This window comes from Tachysurus vachellii, chromosome 5, assembly GCF_030014155.1.
Source record: "Tachysurus vachellii isolate PV-2020 chromosome 5, HZAU_Pvac_v1, whole genome shotgun sequence".
In the NCBI taxonomy this organism is placed as follows: Eukaryota; Metazoa; Chordata; class Actinopteri; order Siluriformes; family Bagridae; genus Tachysurus; species Tachysurus vachellii.
In genome coordinates, this window is record NC_083464.1 from 26,258,738 (window position 1) to 26,286,174 (window position 27,437).

General features: G+C 36.9%; 4 protein-coding genes across 4 annotated transcripts; all 4 read left to right on the plus strand.

The window, feature by feature from the left end:
* The first annotated feature begins 307 nt into the window (after positions 1-307).
* LOC132846212 (apolipoprotein A-IV-like) lies at positions 308-1,735 on the plus strand. Its single transcript, XM_060870823.1, has 4 exons — positions 308-401; positions 490-545; positions 694-844; positions 938-1,735. Exons 2-4 carry the CDS (start codon positions 506-508, stop codon positions 1,512-1,514), a joined length of 768 nt encoding a protein of 255 aa, XP_060726806.1. The 5' UTR covers positions 308-401; positions 490-505; the 3' UTR covers positions 1,515-1,735.
* Positions 1,736-4,821: 3,086 nt separating this feature from the next.
* On the plus strand, positions 4,822-6,171 carry LOC132846213 (apolipoprotein A-I-like). Its single transcript, XM_060870824.1, has 4 exons — positions 4,822-4,924; positions 5,042-5,093; positions 5,195-5,345; positions 5,438-6,171. The coding sequence occupies exons 2-4, from the start codon at positions 5,054-5,056 to the stop codon at positions 6,012-6,014; spliced, it is 768 nt and encodes a 255-aa protein (XP_060726807.1). The 5' UTR covers positions 4,822-4,924; positions 5,042-5,053; the 3' UTR covers positions 6,015-6,171.
* A 7,397-nt stretch (positions 6,172-13,568) lies between these two features.
* apoeb (apolipoprotein Eb) lies at positions 13,569-15,846 on the plus strand. Its single transcript, XM_060870825.1, has 5 exons — positions 13,569-13,652; positions 13,931-14,000; positions 14,313-14,466; positions 14,654-14,941; positions 15,032-15,846. The coding sequence occupies exons 2-5, from the start codon at positions 13,958-13,960 to the stop codon at positions 15,390-15,392; spliced, it is 846 nt and encodes a 281-aa protein (XP_060726808.1). The 5' UTR covers positions 13,569-13,652; positions 13,931-13,957; the 3' UTR covers positions 15,393-15,846.
* A 4,351-nt stretch (positions 15,847-20,197) lies between these two features.
* apoc1 (apolipoprotein C-I) lies at positions 20,198-21,617 on the plus strand. The gene is made up of 4 exons (XM_060870826.1): positions 20,198-20,340; positions 20,842-20,928; positions 21,045-21,183; positions 21,332-21,617. The coding sequence occupies exons 2-4, from the start codon at positions 20,874-20,876 to the stop codon at positions 21,390-21,392; spliced, it is 255 nt and encodes an 84-aa protein (XP_060726809.1). The 5' UTR covers positions 20,198-20,340; positions 20,842-20,873; the 3' UTR covers positions 21,393-21,617.
* The last annotated feature ends 5,820 nt before the right edge of the window (positions 21,618-27,437 follow it).

A 27,437-nucleotide genomic window follows, 5' to 3' on the forward strand; every position in this document is an offset into this window, starting at 1 on the left:
TTAGTACTACCATAAGTTAAAAAAAACGAATTAAAAAAAATTGTGACTATTTTCAATTTTCTAAAATAAAATAAGTTCAAAGAAGTTGTATAAAATATTTTAATTACTAAAGGTAATTACTTTATTATTACAAATACTTTGTTAAACTAAAGGAAGTTGAAGCTTAATGATTGAACTTTTGCCCGTGTCTACAAGTTATCAATGCTTTTATTACACCTGAACCTCGGCTCTGTGGTAACTGATGGTCCTTTTAGGAGGTTATGATGTGGAGCAGTTTTGACAGAAAAGCACTACCTCCTGGACTTTGGGTTTTCAATACAACTTATTTCTCTCTACAGTATATATACTGACTATTAAGCCAGACCTGCACACACACACACAGCTGGCCTCTGAGAGAGCAGGTAAAAAAAAACTATAATATTTGTTCTATTTCTTTGTTATTACTGTCTATTGATTGGTTATGACATTCATTTTCTCTTTTCTTTACAGACACAAAGCAAGAATTATGAAGCTCTTTTTGGTACTGGTTCTGACTGTATTTACAGGTACCGGCATTATCTTTGCATGCAATTGTATTTAGCTTAGAAGCTGTATAGAATTTGAATCTATGTTCGCAGTTCACAACTTGTCACCTTCAAAAAAGTAATAATAATACTCTTTAAACCAACTGAAATTGTTTGGTTCCTTCACCAGGTTGCAAAGCCAACTTGTTCTATGCTGATGAGCCCAAACCACAGCTGGAGCAACTGACTGATGCTTTCTGGGACTATGTTGCCAAGGCAACACACACTGCTGAGGAATCACTGAAAATGATTAGAGAGTCTCAGCTGGGCCAGGAAGTCAAGTGAGTTAAGAAGAATTGTGTATATACTTTCTTGATTGTGTCTCAAGTCCTCCTTTCTTATTTATGTTTGATTCTCCTTATTTTACTTGATAGCTCTAGAATTACAGAAGGTGCCAATGCGGCCAGTCAGTATGCTGTCAGTCTCCAGAAACAAGTCAACCCTCTGGCCCAGGAATTCATGTCCAAAATCAGCAAGGAGGCTGAAGTTCTGAAGGAGCGTCTCGAGCAGGATCTGACCACTGTGAAGGACAAACTGGAGCCCTATGCTGATGACCTGAAGACCCAAATTCAGCAGAGAGTGGAGGATCTGAGAGTAGCCGTGGCTCCCTATGCTGAGTCCTTGGACTCTGAAGCTCTGAAAACTACTGTGCTGCAGAAGACAGAGGAGCTCAGAGGAAGTCTGGAGGAGAAAGTGAAAGGGCTGCAGTCTCAGCTTGAGCCTTATACTGATGAACTCAGACAGAAAGTAGATCAGCACCTGGAGGAATTCCAGAAGACCGTGGCACCTCTGACTGAGGATCTTCAGGCCAAGGTTGCTGAGAGAGCTGCTTTGGTTCAACAGGGTCTGGCTCCCTATGCAGAGGACCTGAGAGAGAAACTGGACCCCTACGCCCAGAACCTGAAGGACCAGCTCACCTCTCTTTATGAGTCCTACATCAACACCAACTAAATACTCCAAACGTCACTTTTGACTTACTGGACTATGTTTACTATAATGAATACTGATACACCTGCTTTTCTGTATTATATGTATTGCAAAAATATAAAAAGCAAACTTTTCTCGTGACATCAACATTGGAACATTAATATCATATCATGAATTAATATTATGCTGTTAAAGCACTGTTTGTTCCTGTGAACAATTGTATAAATAAAATCATGGCAATAATATTTTTCTGTTTCTTGCATTTATCCTATAATAAAATACCTGCCAAAATAAACCTGTAAAATATTTGTTGTTTGCAAAAAAGAAATCCAAATGGCTTTTATAGTTGCAAATCAGTCTATTAAAAGCACTGTTTTGCATTAATTAGTCATTAGCATTCATTTATTTAGTTGTTCATATCAACTCTTACACTAAATATATGAAAGTAAATAGCTATTAGTGATTTGCAGACAAATATTATAAAAGATGTTCACAAATCTTGTGGAGCTGACCGTAGATTACAAATTCTTAAAAAAAAAAAAAAAAAAAAAAAAAAAAAAGTAAGCATATTTTCTGTTTCTTTTAGGCCTTCCGTTCCTCTGCCATTGATGTCTTTTTTGCATTATTGGCTGCCACATTAGACGGTGCACTACCCCAGATGGACACTGCCCATGTGCTCAATGGAATTATGATCGCATTAAAAAAATAATTCCAGTCTACCCATATTGATCACGCTTGTCAACAACATACTCTTAGTAGAAGGCGATTCAGTTCTTTGCCAACCTGGTTTATGCAGGACAAGTACGGGTAGCACAGTCTGCTATACAATATGAGTCCAAGAAACCCTGAAATCAACACATTTTACATGTTTAGGAATCATGAACCAAGCACAACCAAACAGATGGTTCATGCAACACTTTAGGTCACTGTTGTCTAATCTCAATAAGAACCACCTACGTTAGAAAGATACACAAACAAGAAGAGTCACTTCTTGCTTTTATAAATGGGTTATTATCATACTGGCCCCAAACATTACAACAGATGCTTGCACTGCCTGAGGCTTAGACAGACTTTTCCAGAATAAAACTGAGAGCAGCTTGGTGACACAGCAGCATGGGGGTGTGTGGCCCTCTAGTGTAAGATCTAAACCATTGTCATTTGTTGGTTTGCTCGATCAACTACACTAACATCAGGGTATCACATTCACAGTATTGAACAAATTGAATTTATGTGTGGTCTCATGCGTTGATTATTTTTCAGTAGTGACACCTGCCCATGGTTATTCTCATATACCTGTGTATATGCTTGTTACCTTCCTTGAAATGTTCAGGTGGTTTCCTCCTTTCACACCTCCCATGATAATTAAAGTTGCATTTGCTTTCTGATTGTGGATTCATGCATTTTGACATAAACAGAAGCAAGAGCTTGCTGTAGGACCCATAATGATATTTAAGGGTTTTTGGAGACTTCTTTAAGCATCTCGCAGCCTGCTCTTGGGGCGAAGTTGTTTTTAATGTTCTCCAATTGTAAATGATTTTTGAACAGTGAAATGGCTGATTGCAATTTATTTTGCCATCTTTTTATATCCATTACCAGACTCATAAGCATCAACAATCTTCTTTCTGAAGGCCTCAGAGAGTTCTTTGGATATCACCATGGTGATACCTTTGACTTCAACAATTAAGAGCAAACCAAACTAAATATCCGAGGATTAAATAAGACAAGCCTTCTTCAAAATGCTCTGTAAAAGTGGTCTAATAATTTACACCTGGTGTGATACACCTGTAGGTGTCATTTTATCCATTTTAAGTACAAATAATTTTGGTGGTGTCATTATTTTTTCTGTACAAGAAATTGCATTATTTTAATTACATTTTACATATCATTAAAAAAGACTTTTCTTTTGTTTTATTTGGTTAGTTATATTACCTGAATCATGCCCATATATTTAACTACTAAAAAACATTTATACTTAAGGTCTATATATATATATTGCTGTCTTAAAAATAAAAGCTCTGCATTGTTATTAAAGAATAAATTATTAATGTTATTTACAACAACAACAACAACAACAACAACAATAATAATAATAATAATAATAATAATAATAATAATAATAATAATAATAATAATAATAATAATAATAATAAATCTGAGTAGTTTTATAAATAAATGCAAATAAGCAACAGAATCATATTCAGGGCATGTAGAGGACACAAACAGATGGACTTGAAACAGGCTTGTGTTTCTGATGATAATACAATTTGACATTTCTAAAAGATAAATATATTTACTAAATCAACATGAAACTGTTCTTATTGCTTTTCATAGATTAGGTTCCTATTTAGAGGTGGTCAGGGGTCTTTTATTGGAATTGGAAAGAAATCATTAAAATAAGTTATCCTCCTTTTTGGTGGCATTAGACTGTGGCAATCAAGTGATGATTAGTTGCTATTAACGGGCCCAAAGTATGCTTAAAAAACATTCCTTATACTATTCCACATCCTCCTGGATTGTTGACACAAGGTAGGCTGGGTGCTCTTCTTTATTGCACCATTCTGATTAAACGCTAAAGACTACTGTGCATGAAGACCCCAGAAGATCAGCAGTAATATTAATACACAAACCAGCCTGAGTTATAACACACACCATGAGTGGCTGATTAGACAGTTGTAGATATACAGTTTATATATAGATATGTATAAATATTAAATGATTAATATTTCTTAATAAAGCAATTGTATTATAAGGCTTCATACATATCACCAGGCTGATCATGGCTATTGGTTTGGTAGTTGGTATTGAGCTAAAGCCCAGGCTGGATCTAGTTTGGAAATCTGGGTTAGACCTATTGAAAATCAACATTTGATAAACAGCTACAGCTTTTAATAATAGATTTTGAATATAAGTGGATTAAAGTTATTGTAAAATCTGTTTAAACCAATACAACCTGTACAGCTTGCAAGTTTTGTGGGCTCAAAGTTCAAGACTCCAGTTGGCATGAACAAGAAGTGCAACTGAACCTCCTTTATTATCATATCATCTATAAAGCCAAAAACAGCACATGATTTAATGTTTTATGGCTATTATATTACTGACAGCCATTGATATATTTTAATACAAAAAAGAATAAAAATCATTGTTAAATTCATGGTAGCTGAAACTTAATCAATGAACCTTTACCTATGTCTGAATGTTATCTGTCCTTTTATTAGGCTATGACAGTCAGACATCTATCACGGTGTTAAGTGAACTTTAGGCTCTGTGATAACTAATGGTCCATGACAGTTATGATGTGGAGTAGTGTTGACAGCACTGCACTACCTTCTGGACTTTGGGTCTTCAATACAACACACACCTACCTACAGTATATATACTGACTACTACAAGAGCCTGACACACGCAGCTGGCATCTGAAAAGTAAAGAGATACAGGTAAGCGAAAGCTTGTAATGTTGCTATTGTTATGTTGTTATATTGACTATATTGTTTGTGTCTACATATTTATGCAATTTATCACATTCATTACAAATAAATAACCACTTTGTACAGACTCAATCCAGAATGAAGGTGTTTGTACTACTGGCTCTGGCTGTGTTCACAGGTAGCTTGCATTTAAATTTCTGTAGCTCATAATTTGCATATATATATATATATATATGTGTGTTTTTTACACCAACTGAAATTGTTTGGTTCCTTCACCAGGTTGCAAAGCCAACTTGTTCTATGCTGATGAGCCCAAACCACAGCTGGAGCAACTGACTGATGCTTTCTGGGACTATGTTGCCAAGGCAACACACACTGCTGAGGAATCACTGAAAATGATTAGAGAGTCTCAGCTGGGCCAGGAAGTCAAGTGAGTTAGAAGAATTGTGTATATACTTTCTTGATTGTGTCTCAAGTCCTCCTTTCTTATTTATGTTTGATTCTCCTTATTTTACTTGATAGCTCTAGAATTACAGAAGGTGCCAATGCGGCCAGTCAGTATGCTGTCACTCTCCAGAAACAAGTCAACCCTCTGGCCCAGGAATTCATGTCCAAAATCAGCAAGGAGGCTGAAGTTCTGAAGGAGCGTCTCGAACAGGATCTGACCACTGTGAGGGACAAACTGGAGCCCTATGCTGATGACCTGAAGACCCAAATTCAGCAGAGAGTGGAGGATCTGAGAGTAGCCGTGGCTCCCTATGCTGAGTCCTTCGACTCTGAAGCTCTGAAAACTACTGTGCTGCAGAAGACAGAGGAGCTCAGAGGAAGTTTGGAAGAGAAAGTGAAGGAGCTGCAGTCCCAGCTGGAGCCCTATACTGATGATCTCAGGCAGAAAGTAGATCAGCATCTGCAGGAATTCCAGAAGACCGTAGCACCTCTGACTGAGGATCTTCAGGCCAAGGTTGCTGAGAGAGCTGCTTTGGTTCAACAGGGTCTGGCTCCCTATGCAGAGGACCTGAGAGAGAAACTGGACCCCTACGCCCAGAACCTGAAGGACCAGCTCACCTCTCTTTATGAGTCCTACATCAACACCAACTAAATAGCACAAAAATAACTTTTCATTCTATTTGCACAAAACAATCCCATTATTTCCACAGTCTCTATAATAGGCTTATTATCTCACATAGAGCCTATGCCTATGTTACGTCCCTAATGTCTTTAATTTATATAAAATAAAGAACGAATTGAAAACTTTATGATTTTCTGTCATTTACTGCATTCATTTCTACTTTATTAATATGATACCACTACCACCTTTTCCCCCTATATAATAACTGTAACCCTCATTTGTATACATCAACAAAATGAATAAATATAAAATCTATATAAAATTCTAAAATAAGATTTCTTTCAGCTTTCTGAGAACTTGCCCAATTCTATATTTCTGTTCAGGAAAAGTAGATCTAGATTGTCAAAAAAAAAACTTTAATAAGCTTTATACAAGACCTAAGGTAAACATGCTTTTTGATCACAACCCAGGAATTAAACCTTAAATTATTGGGAAACAGCTTTGATCAAATCTGTAAGGCCCATTCTAGCCGTCAGGTGCATCTGTAAAGTCTGTTAATTAAGGAAATGATTTATTTCAGTAAAATAAGTTGATAGAGTGACCACTAGATAGTGCCATGGAGTGGGTTGAAGACTAAGAAGACTAAATAGACGCAACTAAGATTATTGTATACTTCTGTAATGAAATAAGGCAACAAACCTTTTAATACCCTCCGAATCCAATAGCCTTGAGTGAAGGGCACAAAAGATGTCATACCTACAGCATATGCAACAATAACATGCAAGAAGACATAAGTAAATAAGAAAAATCTCTGATCAGAAGATCAAAACTTTATATGTGTAATACCAGTACGGCGGACTCCAGAATTAATGTCAAATTCAAGAGAATGAGGAAAAAATAATCGAATTAATTACCCATGGTGTGCTCTTTAAACTCAAATATATGTGCGCTAAATAATGTTAGTACAACATTTCTTTTTTAAATAAACATTTTGAAAGTGGTTCATTTACTTCAGCAATGCATTGGTTTAAATATGGTTTTATTATGTAGCAAAGCCTTGAATTGCAGAGAATAAGACCACTGAGTCTTATTCTTAAGAAGACTGGAGAAACCTACATCTAGAGAGATCTTCTACCGCTGAATGTCCCATGCAGATCGTTTCAAACTATTTTATATGCTTAAGTTATACATGTGGAAATGTTTGTGTAGTTCAGACCACAGGTTGGTTAATTCAGGTGCACCCAGGGTTCATATTTTGCTAAAAAAAATTCAGCCATTCTGCCAAGTGGCACAACAGAAATGAATTTGCCATATTACCTTACCTTGTGGTTAAGGCTCTGGGTTGTTGACTGGAGGATCGGGGTTCAAGTCCCAGCACTGCCAAGCTGCCACTGTTAGGCCCTTGAGCTTTTTCATAGCTGCCCCTGCACTCTGACCCCAACCTACTCAATTGGGATATGTGAAGAAAAGAATTCCACTGTGCTGTAATGTATATGTGGTGATAATAAAGGCTTCTATATTGCAAGTTTGAGTCCTTTTCTATCCAGACCATCCTGGCTATTGGCTATGCTCTCAAACTGTTACACTCATACATACATAGGAATAACATTTATCAAATGCATCATTCAGGGTTTAGGTCTCATTACAGCACAAAGACAGCACACTGGCCCCAGATCAGCTTTACTGAAGTATGGAAACAGAAGAGAGAGAAAACGAAATAAATAAATATAATAATAATAATAATAATAATAATAATAATAATAATAATAATAATAAGAAGAAGAAGAAGAAGAAGAAGAAGAAGAAGAAGAAGAAGAAATAAGGATAAAATAAATAAATAAATATATACAATTAAAGTTTAAAATTAATTTTAAAAAGCAATAAATATTGCATATTTATCAAAGTCACTTCCAATACAGTCATAAACAACAACACACAGTTAGACAGCTGCCAAACACTGCAAGTCAGGAATTGTCTCCACAGGTCTGTTTTTGTTATCTGCCTTTCCCTTTTTCTATGCCAATAGTTCTCTCTCCACACAAAGCAGCTCTACCTTTCCAGTGTCTGTAAATCAGGCAAAACACATAAGCACATGTCTCAACACAGAAGGCAAAAAACTGATGAGATCATGACTGGTTGAAATATTACAAAGACCACTTCCATATTTCATATAAATTTATATCTTTAGTAAAAAATCCATAATCACTGCTTTCTTCAGCATCCAGCAGAACTGATAAAGCTCTTAACATGAAAGACAAAATGCCTTTATGACTGAAAGCCAGTCCGGTAATCTAAAGCTACCTACTATAAAAAATAATAGAAAGCATAATTAAATTTAAACACCATATAGCACAGTAAACTGTGACACTACAAATCCATGAACGATTACAGAAGTGCTCAACTTTATGAATTATTTCAATTAGTAAATGTGCATTGTTTTTGTTTCTTCATTCAAGCTTAATAACCTTAATAATACAGTTTTGTATTGCGGATACAAAATAAGTAAAGGTTTCATCAGTTAACTTATTTTGTTGTTTAAAGCAATACAGATGCATTTCAATAACATTAATGTTTGTTCTGTAAGACTTCTTGAAAGTAATTCTGAACTGATGCCGGGATGATGACTGCTCAGATTCAGATGTCTGCACTTGCTGACACAAAACAGCTGAGTGCTCTTTGACCTGATTTGCAAAGCCAGAGGTAAAAACAGTGAATAATGCAAAAAAAAACAAAAAAAACAAAAAACGAAAGCACCCACATCTGTCGCAACTATGCACTGAATCATAGCCAACTACACAAGAGCACAACACAACAGAATCTGGGGTTACAAGAGTTCATACTTTTCCTGTACATTGTTCTACATAATGTATTGAGTTACTCTTTATTGTTGCACATAGTGGGATTTTCAGCATAATTTGCACTTCTTTCACTCTCTATATATCATATTCTTATGGTAGTAAAACCTAAATAAATACAATTGCAAGAACTGTGTAAAAAATATATATTTTTTCTAGAATATTTCTTACTGTGTTCCAGGTGTGTTAAATCCCAAACCTTCATGTATAAGAAAGCAAATTCTCAACATACATTTTATATAACACAGAGACATATCAATCTGTATCTAAAGGACAAAAAAAAAAAAACTACAGGCATGTTTAAACCCGTTATGATGACCTAATCTGTCAGCTACAATGAGTATTTGTTGACTGCTTAAATCAAGGCATCTACAGGGTGTCCCAAAAGTCTCCTTACTGTACATATCACACTCAACACTGTTGCCAAACTAAAAAACAAATGCAAAAACGAGGTAAGTGTTGCAGACCAACCTAAAAGTGGACGTCCACGAATATCCAAGAAGGCACAACTTATGTGGTGTTGGCATACATAATCCCCTATGTTTGGAGACTTTTGTGAAAATCTGTATATGTCTGAAGGAAAAAGCCCCCTTTTTTTCACTGGTCAAAGTGTAATGATCACACATCTTAACACCTGCTATTTTCATGTAATTCACAGAATTAAATAAACCCTCAGTAGATATCTGATTCCAGCTAGAGTTATATAACCAGTGCGTAACATGCGTTTATTCGAATCATAAACTGTAGGGATTCAGAAAGCAGTGATTATTCAGATTGTTGCATAATGAGTAAACATGGTTGTGATTATTACGTATTAGCAAAACACACAAAGACACATCTGTAATAAGACATTTATAGTATGTATAACGTATATGGTCCCAACCTATATGAACTTAGCCACCCAATGGCTCAACAGTATACAGTAACAGTTTAACAGCATACGCATTACCTTGTGTGAATGAATGAGCACCCATATATTATTAATTGTTTGAGTGCTTACTCGGCTGCCAGTAGAGCACATTCACACCCTGCACCTCAAAGTACACCTTGAGTAATTGTACAATACCAGTGTAAGTGCTGGGTTTGCAGATCAGTGTAAATAATCCACAGATAATTAATGACTATTAATAAATAGGACAGCAAAGCGTGCACCAAACAAGCATAAATATGTATGGAATCCCATGGTGATAAAACAGAATAAACCGATTTTAGTTTGTACAAAAACAAACAAACACAAAAATAAACCATATTTATTGGTAATGTGTTCATAGCACTTTCTGTGGATTCCTTTCAAAACTGGATTTCAAAATTTTTCTACTAGAATCATAACTTTATTATAGACACTTTTGTTCCAAACATTGTAATTATGAGGGCAGTGAGATACTATCTTGTGCGTGTGCTAGCCACCCACGCTTGCTGAGTAATTCTTCTGAGCATTTCTTCTAAAAGCCTATCTGCCTGTCATGGCTTGGGATTTTCCATTCGCAGTCACTAGCGGTATTCGAGGTGAGGGATTCACAACACTTTAACAGTGCATGTAATGGGGCTATAACACACTGAAGAAGCTAATGACAAGCTGAAAAAAATGCCATTGTCTAATGCTTAAGACAATGTGTATAGATTCAAAGCTTTATAGCATCACTGTCTCATAGACCTTTGAGCCTTTGGAATGTGACCCTTTGATCCCCGACTCTCTAAATTGCCACATACATTTCTTACATGCATTCAAGTGACCTTGTCTCACCCAATGGGCGTAAGAATACCACCATGACAAATGTTGGTTCACTCAGACAATGTTGTGACAGTCAGCTACATCAACCATCTATACGACACAAAGCTGAGCAGCTCACTTTTGCATTGCAAGGTTAGCCGCACTGTGGGAAGCATATTTACCAGGGCTGTGCAGTCATGGCACAGTTGCATAGCATGCATTGACATTACCATTTACTATATGTTTTCTCTCCTGCTCCACTGCATCTTCACACATTGTGCAGAATATAAGAACTAGGCCACAGAATTTTGGACCTGAGATGCCCAGCAAGACCTTGGTTTTTCACCACTCGTTGTCATGTCACTCTGGGACCTGCTATTCCTGAAGGCAAAAGAATAACTGCCTTTTTGATAGCAATTATTTTTTGCTTGTAAATAAACGACACACACAATACAGCAAAAAAACACACAACAACAAGGACTCAGTAAAAAAAATAAAAAATACACATGCAAGACAACAGGTATAATTAGGGGAGGTCATTAGTGAAACATAAGTATCAAGTGTGCAGAGACAGGAACCGGCTATGGTGAAAATACACACACAAAAAAAAAACAACAAAAAAAAAACAAACCATGGCACTAAACATAAACCTCCAAGCCACCATGACATAACCTTCCTTAGTACTCCTCAAGGTAAACTTATATTACTACAAGAAAATACTTTGCAATTAATTTCCTGATTTCTATTTATCTCAAGCTAGAAAAAAACTCATTCACAGATATTATATAAAATATTTTTTTTTTTTATGAAATATGCTCAGAAACTAAATTGCACTTTAAGTTCATAGTAATACATTTACAATAATAAGTCACAAAACAAATAGAACTGAATTCCAGAAGCTAAATATGAACATAATTTAATACAGATATGTGGTAGATGTATACAGATTGGTATATTCACACTTATAAACCTGCATGCTATTCTACTATCAGAGATGCCATGTGATGTGCCATGTAAACATAATATAATATAGATATGTGTTAGATGTATACATATATTCACATAATATATTCACACTTACAAACCTGCATGCTATTCTACCATCAGAGATGTCATGTGATGTCAACTTTCTTCATGTGGTGCTTGTAAAGGGAAGTTTCAAAGCAGTGAAAAGGGTAATCTATTTTAACCTCAGTTAGACATGACATCAACTTGGTCTTTAAAAAAAAAACATTTTTTTTTTTGCTGACACTCTTCATTATTGTTCCCGAATATTGCCATGCAACGTGTTTGAACATGTTTTTTTATGCACTTATGCTCTAATGTCTATAAGCAGACATTTAATAGGTGTGCTTTATATTGAAGTGACATTATTGTGAGGCAACTCAGGTCATGTAATCAGTGAGCAAACGTCCAAAATGTAATTTATAAGCAGAATTCTTAATAAAGGTATGAGTTTAACAGACATATTTTCGAATGCTTTTATTTAAAACAATGTAATTAGTTAGAATCATGTTTTTTGAGTATCAGTTAAACAGTTTTATGTAGAAACAGCAGTCCTTCTAATAAGTTCATCAGTTTACCCCTTGGGGGTAAACACTGACAGGGTGCAACAAAAAAAATGTTGTACAATGTTCTCTAAATTGACCTCAGCTTCCAAAGCTGTGTTTTGTTCTTTGAGAAATAATGAGCCTGTCAAAGGTATGGGCTGCATGTGGAGTAAGAGACAAGCTAGGACAAGAGGCTTATGTTGTAGGGTTTATAGAACATTTAATCAATCTCCTAGATATATACGAGCTCATAAGTAGCATATAAAGGACACTAAATCATACTAATGACTTGCACCAGAATACCTCAGGCTGTTTTAACCAAGTCAACACGCATTTTAATTCAAAATCTAGTAGTCCGATTTGTTGCACTGCCAACATGCATGTATACAGTGGAATTAGTGTGAATTTAAGGTTACAATGACAGGGCCAATATGTTTTTCAGTATAATATAATGATACTATTTAGTAGCCTTGTAGGTGTGAAAGAGCCCTGTGATCATTGTGGTCCAAGAACACAATCCTAATCTATGGACAGATTAGCCTGCAAAGCACATGGCATCAGAACAACTCACTAATCAAAGGTTAAATTACGCATTTACAGTCATGGCTTCCGATTAAAAAATCCCATGACATACCATGCAACGTATTAAACACTTAATTTGAGTGTGTTATAAGTAGACCTAGAAACTTACCTACTAACTAACTAACTAATTAACTAAATAAATAAATAAATTAGTCCAATAATTTGTCATTGGAAACTGACCCAATTGTTTTAACTGAGCAGAGACAAACAGACACCATTTGCATTCATGTAGGCAGAACTTTGGAGCCTATTACAAGGTACACACAAATGGTGATGTTGGCACTTGATATTGTTAATAGCCCTCACTTGTGAACTAGGCAACACAAAAAAAAAACAGTTTGCTTATGAAAGGAGCGATTGGGCCATAAATATGTTAATGTATTAATGTTACTGTTAATGTGGCAGCAATCTGGAGCCTAAATACAGAAGAAGACGACACAGTAATAGGCCCTTTGCCCACCAGGCATTTAGAAGAATTGATGAATACTTTATTTAATTTCTAACAACTATATAAATAAATAAATAAATAAATAAATAAATAAATAAATAAATAAATAAAATTATGCAAGTTACAAAACTATTTAGAATCCAGAGAAGATAATACTTTTTTTTTTATTATTTAAATAATCAGTTAGGTTCCAATTGCAAAAACTAACTGCAAAAAACTTTTTCTTTTGATTAATTAATCAATAGTTGAATAAAATGCATGAATCTTAATGCTTGCTGTTTAGTAAGTTTCACTTATGAACCCAAGAACCAAAAAATCTCATGACGTGCTCAGAGATATTCAGGGAAAAAAAAAAAATTGCGCAAGATGTTTTCACATTGGTGCGTGATGCTGACTGTAACCAGACACGAACAAAGGGAACAGAAAATCTCGTGATCGCGCTATTGTGAACGCGGCACGGAGAGTATAAAAAGCGCGCGCACCGAATCGCGCTCACGACACACAGCAAAGAGACTTTCTCAGGTGAGTGTAAAGGAGCAGATTTCTTTGCATTTGTTATGCATCGTTGCTTTAGATCACTTGTATGAAAATAGATGTGCAAATGATAATAATCTATCTAATCATCTATCAGAGCAAATGATCTGTCCTCTTTATTCTATATTCTGTTTTAAAGGCTTATAAATGGAATTAAGATTTTGACTGAGACCATTTTAATTGCACATTTTATTTCATTTCATTATGATACTGAAATGGCCCTTTTGTATAATTGCATTCTTTCCTCATCCTCATCTTACCTCTAGGTGTTCTTAGCTGGTCTGTATATCAATATGAGGGCTGTTGTTGTGGTTCTTGCACTGGCAGTTATTGCTGGTAAGTAGAAAAGCCCTAATTTATTTATCCTTGGGTATGCATATAATTATTTAGCCTTTCCTATGCATGCACTACTACAATGCACACTAGCTAAACTTTAAATAAAATAGTTAGTAAGATGTTAGTAACCTTACCGACAGCCTTGTTATCTTTGTCATTGATTTTCAAATTTAATTAAATGTGAGTGATTTCATCAGATGTGTTAGAGTTGAGCCAAAAGTTTAATATGTAGACAGAGTGACATGCTTTTGTTCCACCAGAACTCAATCAGGTTGATCTGCAATTTTTTTCTGAATCTTTTCCATCTTTTAGGCTGCCATGCTCGCGCTGTGCCCCAGGCTGAAGAGCCTCTGGTCAAATGGGAAGAGACCGTGGACCGATTCTGGCAGTTCATCTCAGAACTTAACACTCAGGGTGATTCTATGGTAGAGAACATGAAGAGCTCCCAACTCAGCAAGGAACTTGAGTAAGTTACCAAGAGTGTATATGAAGTCTTGTAGATGTTTGTCTTCACCTCATTATGGGGATTCTGCTTATCGTAGATTGTAGAAGTGTCAAATAATTTAAAAATAAGAGCTCCTAAAGATTTCCTTCAATGTTGCTTATAATTCTAAACTTGTGTATCATGGTCTGATTTCTCCTCCCAACTTTAGTACTCTGATCACTGACACCATGGCTGAGCTGAATGTGTACAGGGCGAACATTGAGACCAAACTGGGCCCCTATACTTCGGACACCACAGGCCAGCTGAAGGGGGAGCTGGATCTGCTGATCAACAAGCTGCAGAATGACATGACTGATGCCAAGCAGCGCTCCACCCAGTACCTACAGGAGCTAAAGACCATGATGGAGCAGAATGCAGATGATGTCAAGAACCGCATCAACACCTATACTCGTAAGCTCAAGAAACGCCTGGGCAAGGACACAGAGGAGATCCGCAAGTGAGTGTGAATCGGGAGCTTGAAGTAGTCATTGTGTTTTCATGTTAATGAATAACTGAAAAAACTCATTTGATGTTGCACCTTTTCCAGCACCATGGCCACTTACCTCGGTGAGCTGAAGTCCCGTGCTGAGCAAAATGCCGAGACAGTAAAGAGCCAGCTTGAGCCCTATGCCACGCAGGTACAAGATGGCATCAGCAAGAAGTTGGGCACCATCACAGAGATGCTGGAAAGCCAGGGACAGGGTGTAAGCCTGCAGCTGGAGGAACAGGCCTTCGTGTTGAAAAAGCAGCTGGAGCAGACCGCCGACAGCCTGCGCGCTTCCCTTGAGGGCCGCATCGAGGAGCTCACCAGCCTCCTGAATCCCTACACCGAGAAGTTCCGTGAACAGCTCCAGACTGTCATGGATAAGATCAAAGAGGCCTCAGCTGCTGTCCCTGCCCCATTGTAACAACACAAATTACTGTATAACACAATGTACCAAACACAAGCAGAGAAAGTGGTGGCAATATTAGTTTAATAAAGTTTGTTACTGATGCTTTATAGTCTTCATGGTGTGACAGGGATGCAAGAAAGTGGAAAGGGAAAAAACTGGACATGGCTTCTTAATGACACATGGAATACATGTAATTAATCACCATGTGGGCTTTCCTCAGTATTAATCCACTCAATGATGCTTCTTAATGTGCAATAGTATAAATACTTGGCTAGTCTTGTTTCTCAAGTCTTTTAGATTGCATATACCCTAGGTGTGCATTTTGGGTTGACCGCAGGTTTAAAAAAATGTCTTCATAATACAACCAAACCTCATGGAATATTGTCCACCATTTCAATTATAAGATCTATAAATAAATGTGACAGCTCTTTTTGAACCTGTATGCAATAAAAATGGGTAATGGATCAAATATGTCTTGGGTGTTTTCTCCTTTTTCCTTCTCTCTGCCTACTGACAATCGCCGCTGTTATCGTGAACATTAATCCGTGACGATGAACCTCCACCACCTCCAACTTGTCAGATATAATAAAGTTTAAATAAAAATAAAACTGATGTATCGTCTTGTTTAGCTCACACTATGGAAGAAAAATAAAAGTTATCATTCATAAAAATTTGAATCAGAGCTGAATCATTTATTTGTGTTTTATTTCTACTTTGCCTTTAAAAAAACACTAGATGGAGAACAAGCTTAAACTTGTAGACCCTGAGAAACACAAAGGCTTGGACTGTACTGGGAGAGGAAACTGTTCCTGTGTGTAATTATCTTAAATTTGATCTCAAATAAGGACTGGGTAATGCAGGACGTAGGAGGATCATCATCTCCTGTTTAGGGATTAGAATGATCAGCTTTTTTTTTGTACCTATTATTGCAGTTTTTTTTTATTCTCCACACAACAAACATCCCTCAACCTGTCTTTGTCACGCCACCTCGTTGTGTTTCCAGGCTTACATAATTAGACATGTATGGGCAATGTCTGCTCACATCAACCCACCTTATGAAGTATAAGGGAAAGTTTATAGTTCATGCTGCTTTTGTATGAAATATTTATTCTCCTTGGCTTCTAATTAATAATCAGTCATCAGTTAGTCACAGAAAAGATGTGGCATGGATGTGTAGTGACACTGCTACAGTACTACAGTAATACAATATTTTACTATGAAATACTGATGATCTTATCTCAACAGCATCCCTGTTATCTCAATCCAAACTAGACCTCATATAAATCATATAATCCTTTTAAACCTCAAAAACATCTCCTTCTACATTTCTACATTTCCTTTTGGTGTAGCACGTGTGGAAGCTCACCCCTGCCGGATAGCAGTTAAAGGGATATGTTAAAATCATTTTCTCCCACTCTTATTGCTGCTGGGGACGTGTTGAGAGCTGCTCACACATTCCAGTGGGCTGCTTGCATGTCTGCTGGGATAAAGGCACATGCTGTCCCTTTATTTCTGTGAATCAGAGTTGCTTTTGTACACTATAATCCTTTCTATCTGAAACACACACACGCACACACACACACACACACACCCTCAGTCACAGTGATCAAATAAAAATCCAAAGATAAGGCACTTTTTGTGAATGTAGAGTTCTAGATCAGTTTAATAAAATAAAAAAAAGAAAAAAAAAAATCACACACACACATACACACAAACACAGAGCAAAATTTACAGCTCAAATATTTCCTCTCCTCCGATTCAGCATGGTACCTTACTCTGAAACACACACACACACACACACACACACACACACACACACACACACACAAACACACACACAAACACACATATAACCTGTTGCAGTGTGACTTTATACCAATAGATGCCACTCTTTCTTTCAGTGGATCTAGGAATGAATTTAATATTAAAAACAAGACATAAAACATCATTAAAAAAAACAGAACAGTTATGTGACAACAAACAACTGATGTATAAAAGAATGGTTTGAGATGCTATTTTTTGTTTGAGAAATCCCTTTATTAATACAACAATAAAAGGAGGAAAGAAAAGAAGGTTTGAGCATAATAGAGAGGAAATGTATTACAAGGATCCAGAGAAATGAATCAGACAGAAGTGAATAAATGAATCAGAATGGATTGGACAAGAGGAGATTCATGCTGCTAAAATTCCTTCCTCTAATTAGACAGAAACACACACAGAGAGAGAGAGAGAGAGAGAGAGAGAGAGAGATTTAATCCCTTTTTGCTAAGGAGCTGCAGGGGTCAGATGATTTGCTGGGTGGATAAACAGCAAACTGTGAGCATTCAGAAAATCGTTGCTTCATTTGAACTCTGCAGCTCTATCACACACAGGAGTTTAGGAGAAATGAACTGTAATAACCTGAAGAAATGCCAGGATGTCCCCAAAAATGTCCCTCTCCAGATAAACACAGCAATTCAGGTTTCAGACTGAATTTCTTTTTCATCCACAGATGCTATACAAAACAGATATGCGTTTGTAGAAATCTTGTTTTTCTTTGGTATAGGAATGTTTTCATCATAAAGGGAAGATGGAAGTCTTTTTATTTAAAAAAAAACTCTTTCTTTAGTTGTTTTTCTCCATAAGGTACATTTGGTGCAGGTCCTGACCTGCAATCTTCATGCCCCATGTCACAAACAATCTCATCACATGATCTCTCTCTCTCTCTCTCTCTCTCTCTCTCTCTCTCTCTCTCACACACACACACACACACACACACTCACAAACGCACACACACACACACACACACACACACACACACACACACACTCACAAACGCACACACACACACACACACACACACACACACACTCACAAACGCACACACACACACACACACACACACACACACACAAAGCAGCTTGATGTTACACATTCATAAGTAAAACTCAGAGCAATTTAAAAAAGGTGTCTATCTCCTAATGAATGACCCAGCACCCTCTGATGTCCCTGGATGATTGCACTTTTAAATGTTCTAAAAGCCCTACACATAACAAAACTGTGCAGTTCATTCCCCCAGGCCTCAGCTTTTCATATTCACAACCCAGAGGTAACTGCAGTTCACTGCCTCTCGGCATGACTCCTCCATCCGTAACATCCTCATGTGCAGAAAGATTCACTTCCCTTTCTCTTAGACTAGACTTCACTAAAAAAACTTTTTTAGCACTTAAAGTAGACTAAACAACAGCCATGATGAAATCAGGCTCTCGATAGATCTGAACATGTTCCTTAATCATAGAAAAAAAAAAGGAAGAGAACTCAATCAACAGGAGAAAGAGGTCAGCATTGTTGGCATATGAAATATTTTGATGATGAAATCTTTTAGCATTTTAAATGGTTAAATCTATTTATTTATTTATTTATTTATTTATTTATTATTTACTCTTTCTTTCTTTCTTATTTTAAATGTTTTGAGAACCTCATCAAACTTTTCCACTGGTTTTTGAATAATCTATTAATGAATAATCCAATCATGGAATCAAAACAATCAAATCATTTGAAACAATAATTTCCTACCACTAATATAACTAAATGCCCTTCTGATGAAAAGAGAAGCACCCCGATGAAAACAAGTTTCTTAAGAGTGGACTTTTGCCCACGACATGCACGGCACTGCACTAGATAAATAAACTGATGTAATCATTCGGAAATGTTTTGAGAATGGATTCAGAGTCGACGATCTACAATTTACACACAACTAAACAAAGTTCTACAGATACACCACATTGTTCTGTTCTCATTTACATGTAATTGTGGAATCTTTTCCAACAAACTGAGGTACAATTGCTAATACTGATGCTAATACTGATGCTTTCATTTAAATGTCTTCAACCTTTAATATACAAGTATATAAAAGCTATTTGGATTAAGGACAGCGAGACTCTGTGAGATAAAACTTATCAGCATCAGTAGCATCTGTTTCATCAGCAAGAAAACCTACTGGTGCTGCTACAGATCAGATCAGAGCCCTTTTGTTATTTGATTAGTCTTCTGCAGCTCCATGGAGGCACACAGACACGGCATGGCATAGTTGCTTGAACTCTGGTATATGTTAGTACGTGCAGATAAACAACAGTGAAACGAGAGCAGCTGATAAAACTCGTCTGTATCTCTGGACGTGATAGATAAAGCTTTATAATCATATTCTGGAGTTATATATTTATTATATAATTAATTGCTCAACACAGTAATACAACAAACTTAGGTTAAAATAGGACGTCAAAATCGTTATGACTCCTTCTACATGAAATCATGTACTGTATATTCGAGCGTCTAAATGAACCTAGAACCTTAAATACGTAAGCTGACATCAGTGTCGGCAATTTATTCTTAAGAAAGCAGAACGCACATCATGGCCACATTTACAGTAGATGACACTTTAGAAAGTCAATACAGGCTTACAGGATTACAGTAACATTTTAGTGCTAGATGTTTTTTTTTTTTTTTTCTGTTTTTTTTCCTCTTACAGCACAGAGTCTTTTTGATTTTGATAACAAGTGGACTTCACACCATTCCACCAATAACACCATTCTTTGCCAACAGTATAGTGTACTGTATAGGCATGAGATATGGGTCTCAAAGGTTAATGATAATGCATGACCCAGTTACTCATTTTGATAACTAACTAGTTGTAATACAGTGCATGCACACCCCATTAAATCCAGCAGGCAGCAGTGTGGGCTCTTATGTAACTTTACACAAAAACAGTCCTCACCCCATGCAGCAAAGAAGTCTGCTACATGAAAAAGAAGAGTTGATAGGGCTAAAAGGGAAATCTGCAAACGGTACAAAAGGCCTTGATAGGTCAGAGGTGATGGCCGGTAATGATGTCAGAACAGGCGAAGGGCTATATATATATATAGCCGAGACGTCTGTCTGCTTAATAGGCTGCTTCTCTCTGAACTTCTGGAGGAGGACAACACAGGTACAATTCTATTCAGGCTAAAAACAAAAACAAAAACAAAAAAAATAATGCAGTTGTGTTAATTTAGCCATAACATTTTAAGCATTTAAAAGTATTTAAAGTATTTTTTTTTAAAGTATTCAAATTCAAATGTATTTGTCACATACACATACGGAGTACGACAAAATGTTGTTTTAAAAATTTTTTGGTGACATCTAAGAGAAACCACATCCTGGCCTATATAAAACAGACAGAGGAATAGAAATATACTATAGAGAGAGCTTGTGCATCCGCAATCATTCAAAAGTCACTTTCAAGTAGCGGTATGTTATCCGATGTATTTATTACTATTACACACTTTTAAGTTTCTGCATTTGGTTTATTGGAACTTTAGATGATTATTTTTACTTGATTAGCAGCATGACTGGCAACATAGTAAGGATTTAATGTCAGTTTTGTGAAGTTGTCACAGTATAATAAAAAAAAATCTATATTCATTTTTTTTATGTATGTTTGTAATAGATTTTTTGGCAGGAAAAAAAAAGAACTGCAATATGAAACTCTACCTGGCTGTTGCCACCTTGATGCTTGTGCTGATTGCACAATCTGGTAAGACATTAAAGTTTCTACGTAACATCGATATTTTGGTGTTTATTCTTTTTGACTGCTTTTCTTGGTGGCTTTGGTTTGATTGTTTTTGTAAACCCTTTATTCATCTTACACAGAGGCTGCAGAGGAACCCACAATTGAGGAGCACTTTGCCAATATACAGGCAAAATTCCAGGAGTTTGGAGCAGGACTGTCCGAGAAGACCACGGACGTCCTGAAGAAGCTTGGAGATAGCGAAGTTCTCACCAAGACTAAGTAAGATCAATTAACACACATGAGCAAACGGTTCTACATTGATCAGTCATTGTCATTTTTCTTGTTTTGAACCAAGCAGTTCGGTTTGATTATGACTTGTCATCTCATAATGGTAACATCTGACATAATGACATTTGTCTGCCCTCAGGAACTGGTTTGCAGATAGCTTTGAAAATTTGAAGAGCAAGATTGATGAAGCCTTTAGCTAAGCTTGAGTAAACCCTGTATTCGCTGCCAACATGACATCTGAACCTCCATGCCTTGTTGTGCCTGAAAGACACAGGCTTTTGTAACCTTTACAATATGATGATCCGCTGAGTGATGATCTGTGCAATATCTTGTCATTATCATAAGCAAATAAGAATTTCCTCAATTTCTGAAAATGTTCTAATAAAACCTGGAACATATCCAAACAATAAAAAAACTAAACCATCGTTTGACTCGTGTTTGAACTTTATGAGTATTTTTCTTTTTATTTCACTGTATTTAAAGGGTTATATGTCCTAGAGAATACATGCTACTGGAATAATATACGTTTATGTCATTTATGATTTCAATATGAAATAGACAATAAAAAAAAAAGCAAACAGATAAGCGTACATTTGAATAAGCCAGGTGACCTGAACATGTGCATAAAAAAAGAATGATTCTGATCAATGGACTCTCGGTAGGCGTTTAGTATAATTCTGCGATAACGTATTCAAATATTGTTTCATGCTTTTTAATGGTATGAGGTTAGAAAATGACCCCCAGTGATCAGGCCACTTGACTTTATCAGGTTAAAGTCACTATTTGATCTCTGTTAATAATCATCAGTCTTGTGCAGTTAAATCAACACCCCTTTCTCAAAGCTATTTGGGGGACAGAGATCTGATTGCACAATTGGTTGAATTTCTTTTAATCCAGTGTGCTGATGTAAATAGCACATGTTGTCTTCCTTTCTGTTATAAGGGTCAAGGTCCCAATAACCGGTCTGTATCAACTCTCTAGTTTTTTGTTCTTATTGCAGATAAAAGATCAATAAAAAGCTTATAATATTCCTATATTCTTAAAAAAAAAGGCAAACAACATAAAAAGTAATTAACAATTAATTTTTAAATATTCATTCATAATTTCCAAAAAGTCACAAGTCTCTAAAAAACTCATAGTTCTGGTTTGGATCCATGACTAAATAAAGTTAGCTTCACATTTTAAAGTAAACTAAACTAAACCAGAATTTGTCTATGCACAAAGCCTAACTTTAAATACTTAGACTTAATCTTTGCTGCTTGTTTGCTATCATTTCAAACCTATTCTACTCTAGTTACATGATGTTTTGTTAGCATTTTTAGCAAAATGATGTTTAAATTGTTCTTACTGTAAATGTAATAAAAAATTCCAAGTATCCCCAAATTTCCTTATAACCACAACATAAATTCAAGGACAACGGAGATATGTGTACCATAACATATACAGTGAAGATCAAAAATAAAAAACACAGTTATTAAACACTTGATTTTTTTTTCATTGATCAAAATATTTAGAAATCTTAGCTGTGGTCTATACGAATGTACTACTAGCATGTTTTAAAAAATAAAAGGCACTTCAACAAAAGCATTGTGTCGTGTGAAAAAGAGTGATCAAAATTAGAGAAGACCATTCTTCATTCATTCATTCATCTTCTACCGCTTATCCAAACTACCTCGGGTCACGGGGAGCCTGTGCTAGAGAAGACCATTGTAGCACAAAAGACAATTAGAACTAAAATCTTTGAGAGTTACAGTTGCAGAGGCCATTGCTTTTAATGACGCATCTTAGTGATGACATCACTAGTTTCTTACTCTGCTCTGGTGTGATCTTGGTCCACTCTTCTTCCAGTCTGTTCTACTGTTCAGACCATACTGGGTTTCTGAGCAATAACTGTTGCCAAGGATTTTCCAAAGATTTTCGATCAGGTTTAGATCAGGACTTTCATTATACTTTTATCCAGAGCATCTAACATTTTAATCTTATCTTATGCAACAGAGTAATTGAGGGTTATTCTTCTGCTAAGTAGCTCAACACCTTCACACTAAGCTTCCATTTTATGCTAATATTTCATGCTATTATTTCTGTGTTCTTAGCTTTAAGGATCTGCTTAACTGTTTTGCAGTGTGACAGGCAGCATTCATTGTCTTGCATGAAACCTGTGGTCTGATTAAGAGATGCTCTCAGGGAAGGAACTGCAGAAAATATCTCCAAACGACAACATTTTCAGCATGGTGTGTGGACAGATACTGTAAGAACTGGTTCACATTAGAGATAAAAGCAAGTTAAATTCATTTCTGTGAGATCAAAAACATTAAGTTCTGGGGAAAGACTGAACCCAAAGCATGTGGGTGGGAGACGGATTGTCATGGTTCAGGGATCTTGTTATAACATTATATCTTTTTGATTTTAATTTATGGAGATTTAGACTTATGTCCAGTGACCAGTCTTTCAACTTTTATAATAAAATTTATATTGTTAATTAGATCCAGGGGGGGCACGGTGGCTTAGTGGTTAGCACGTTCCCCTCACACCTCCAGGGTTGGGGGTTCGATTCCCGCCTCTGCCTTGTGTGTGTGGAGTTTGCATGTTCTCCCCGTGCCTCGGGGGTTTCCTCCGGGTACTCCGGTTTCCTCCCCTGGTCCAAAGACATGCATGGTAGGTTGATTGGCATCTCTGGAAAATTGTCCGTAGTGTGTGATTGTGTGAGTGAATGAGTGAATGAGAATGTGTGTGTTTCCTGTGATGGGTTGGCACTCCGTCCAGAGTGTATCCTGTGTTGATGCCCGATGACACCTGAGATGACCCCATGCCCCGAGGTAGTTCGGATAAGCGGTAGAAAATGAGTGAGTGAGAGTAATTAGATCCAGCACCCACAGAGAGATAGGGTGCTGTATGTAATAGATAGATAGATAGATAGATAGACAGACAGACAGACAGACAGACTTGTGGGACCCGAATCGGTCTATAACAGACCCCTTTTTGATAACAGGTATCAAAAGTATAGCAGCTTTAGTCTGATAGCTTGATCATTCCTGACCAAAGACTCACTATTTTTGCAACTTATGTACTTTTTTTTAACTTTTAATTTAATTTAATTTTTTTCATAACAACCAGGGCTTCATATCCTCTCAGTGACACTCTTTTTCTATGTTTGCCTCTTACAAACAATTGGTATATAATGCAGTTTCCTATTTCCTAGTGTAGATTAGGTTAGATTAAATTAGATTAGATTAGATTCAAATTAGATTCACTATTGTCATTACATAAGTACAAGTCAGTGAAATGAAGTATGAGTACAGTATGAGTACAGTATTTACAGTATGAGTACAGTATTTACAGTATGAGTACAGTACTTACAGTATGAGTACAGTATGAGTACAGTATTTACAGTATGAGTACAGTATTTACAGTATGTACAGGATAATACAGTTGCGAGAAAAACCCCTTGGAATAAACTGGTTTTATGCAGTAATTTGCCATAAAATATGATCCGATTGTCATCTGATTTACAACAATAGAAAAACACAATGTGCTTAAGCCGATACCACCCATTAAATATTCACAGTGCTGGAAGAAAATGTAAATAGACTAATAACTTCAATGAAAGCTAATTATGTCAGCTTGCAAACCTGGGGTCAAATTAATTAAATAAATTTGAAGGTGCGGTAAAAGACACTCAAACATCAAATGATGTGAACAATGCCTTGTAAAAAGGAGCTTTCTGAAGAGTAGAGTATCACAAGTAGGGCTGAAAGGGCATACAAAACAACCTTAAAGTGTTTAGACATCCATCAGTCAACAATTAGACAAATTGTTCCCAAAACTCTTCCCAAAAGTAGCCACAAAGCCAAGAAGACTCCTAGAGCACAACGCAGAATGAGTTGAGTACCTTTGAGTAACAGCTACAGTCTTGAAGACATCACTGGAACGGGCAAACATCCGTGTTCATGAATCTACCATATGCAAGTCTTTGAACAGGCAAGGTGTTTATGGCAGAACACCATAGAGGAACACCTCCTGCTTTTCCGAAAAAACATTGCTGTGTGCCTGAAATTTGTTTTATGGACTGATGAAATAAAAGTATGTATGGCACAAAAATGGCACAGCTTTCCATCATCAAATCATCATCCTGTCGGTAAAGTATGGTTGAGGGAACATCATGATTTTGGCTTGCTCCACTGCCTCAGGGCCTGGACCGCTTGCCATCATCGAAGGGAAAATGAATTCCCAAGTTTACCAAAATAACCTACAGGATAATCTCAGGCCATCGGCAAGCTGAATCTTAGTAGAATTTGGGTGATGCAGCAAGACAATGACCCTAAGCATTGAAGTAAATCTACCACAGACAAACACAGAAAAACAAAATACGGCTTTTGGAGTGGCCCAGTCAGAGCCCAGAACTTAAACTCATAGAGATGCTGTGGAATGACCTAGAATGATGCTGCCAAAGAAGATTCGACCAGCCATTAACTCCAAAGGTTTACTTAATTTTTCTCCAGCACTGTGAATGTTTAACGGGTGTGTTCAATAGACACAAGACATTCGAGTTGTTTGTGTGTCATCAGCTTAAGCACATTGTATTTGTCTATTGTTTTAAATTAGATGAGGATCGGATCATATTTTATGACAAATTACTGCAAACAAGTATATACCAAGGGGTTCACAACATTTTTCTTGTAGACTGTATACTGATGAATATGCTATGGACAAGTTATATAAGTTGGTTGCTATAGACAGGGTGTTATATACAGTATTATATATTATATTATACAAATACAAATATATAGGTGCTATTGACATAATATACCGTGGTTGTGGGTTTTGGGGGGTTGTGTCGCCAGGAGTTCAGAACGTAGACATCCCTTGGAAAAAGGATGTTCCTTAGTCTGCTTGTTTTTGTCCGGAGGCTCCTGAAGCACCTACCAGAGGGAAGGGGGACAAACAGTCTCTATGGGAAGGGTTAGAGGAGTCTTTAAGTATGCTGCAAGCTTGACGCAGACATCGTTTCCTTTGGGTGTTCTTAATGGCTGGAAGTGAAGTTCCTGTGATGCTCTGGGGGGTTTTGTTGCAGTGCCTTGTGGTCTGCAGCTGTGCAGTTCCCATACCACACTGTGACACAGCTGGTCAGGATGCTCTCAATCGCACAGCAATGAAAGTCTGCCAGGATGGCTGAAGACAGGTGATGTCTCTTCAGGGTTCTCAACAAGAACAGGTGAAGCTAGTGAGCTTTTCTAACCAGGCTGGAAGTGTTAGTGGTCCAGGTCTTCCGAGATGTGGATCCCCAGGAACTTGAAGCTGGAGACACCTTTATCCGAGACACCCAAATCACAATTTCCTCCCCACTCCCTCCTGAAGTTCATGATGAGCTCCATTGTTTTTCCTGGTGTTAAGGAGCAGGTAGTTGTCAGCACACCATGTGGCCAGATGCATTTCCTCTTCCCTGTAGGCTGACTCATTGTTTTTGGTGATGAGGCCAATCATTGTGGTGTTGCACAGGCCTGCAGTTGTGAGTAAAGCGGGAATAAAGGAAAGGGCTCAGCACACAACCTGACGTGACATGCTGGGGTCTGTTGGTCAGAAAGCCCATAATCCAGTGACAGAGGAAGGTGTTGATGCCTAGATCCCCAAGTTTGGTGATTAACTTGGAACAGATGATGGTATTAGTAACAATTCATCCTGCCTCACAGCTCCACGGTCCTGGTTTTATCTAGAGCAAGCTTTCTCTGCTCTACAGATTTATGTATGTATTTAATTTTTTCCATATCTCTTATCAAGCTTACACCAGTGGATGAATTGGTTATACTGCCCCAGATGTAAATGAGTGTATACAGAATGCCCTACAATGAACTGGAGGCAGGAGTCCTGTTTCCCAGCTCTATTTCCAGAATAGGCTCCTAATCCTCTGCAACCCTGACCAGGATAACTGAAGATAAATGAACGAAGATGAATGAATGAATGAATGAATGAATGAATGAATGAATGAATGGATTTAAATATCAACATGGTGGATAGCTAATGGATCATAATTCACCTTCCACCACAAATTGTGAGGTAGTTATAGGCATGTCCTGTACAACAACTCATGTGGGGTATGTATAAAAAAAACATTTATACACCAAATAGTCTTTCTCTTCAGCATCAGACAGTCAGCAGTTGAACAGTCACATGACAACTTACATACAATTTTTCTTGGTAAATAAAACGGACTCACCGGAACGCCGCAGCCATAAACCCAGTCACGGTCA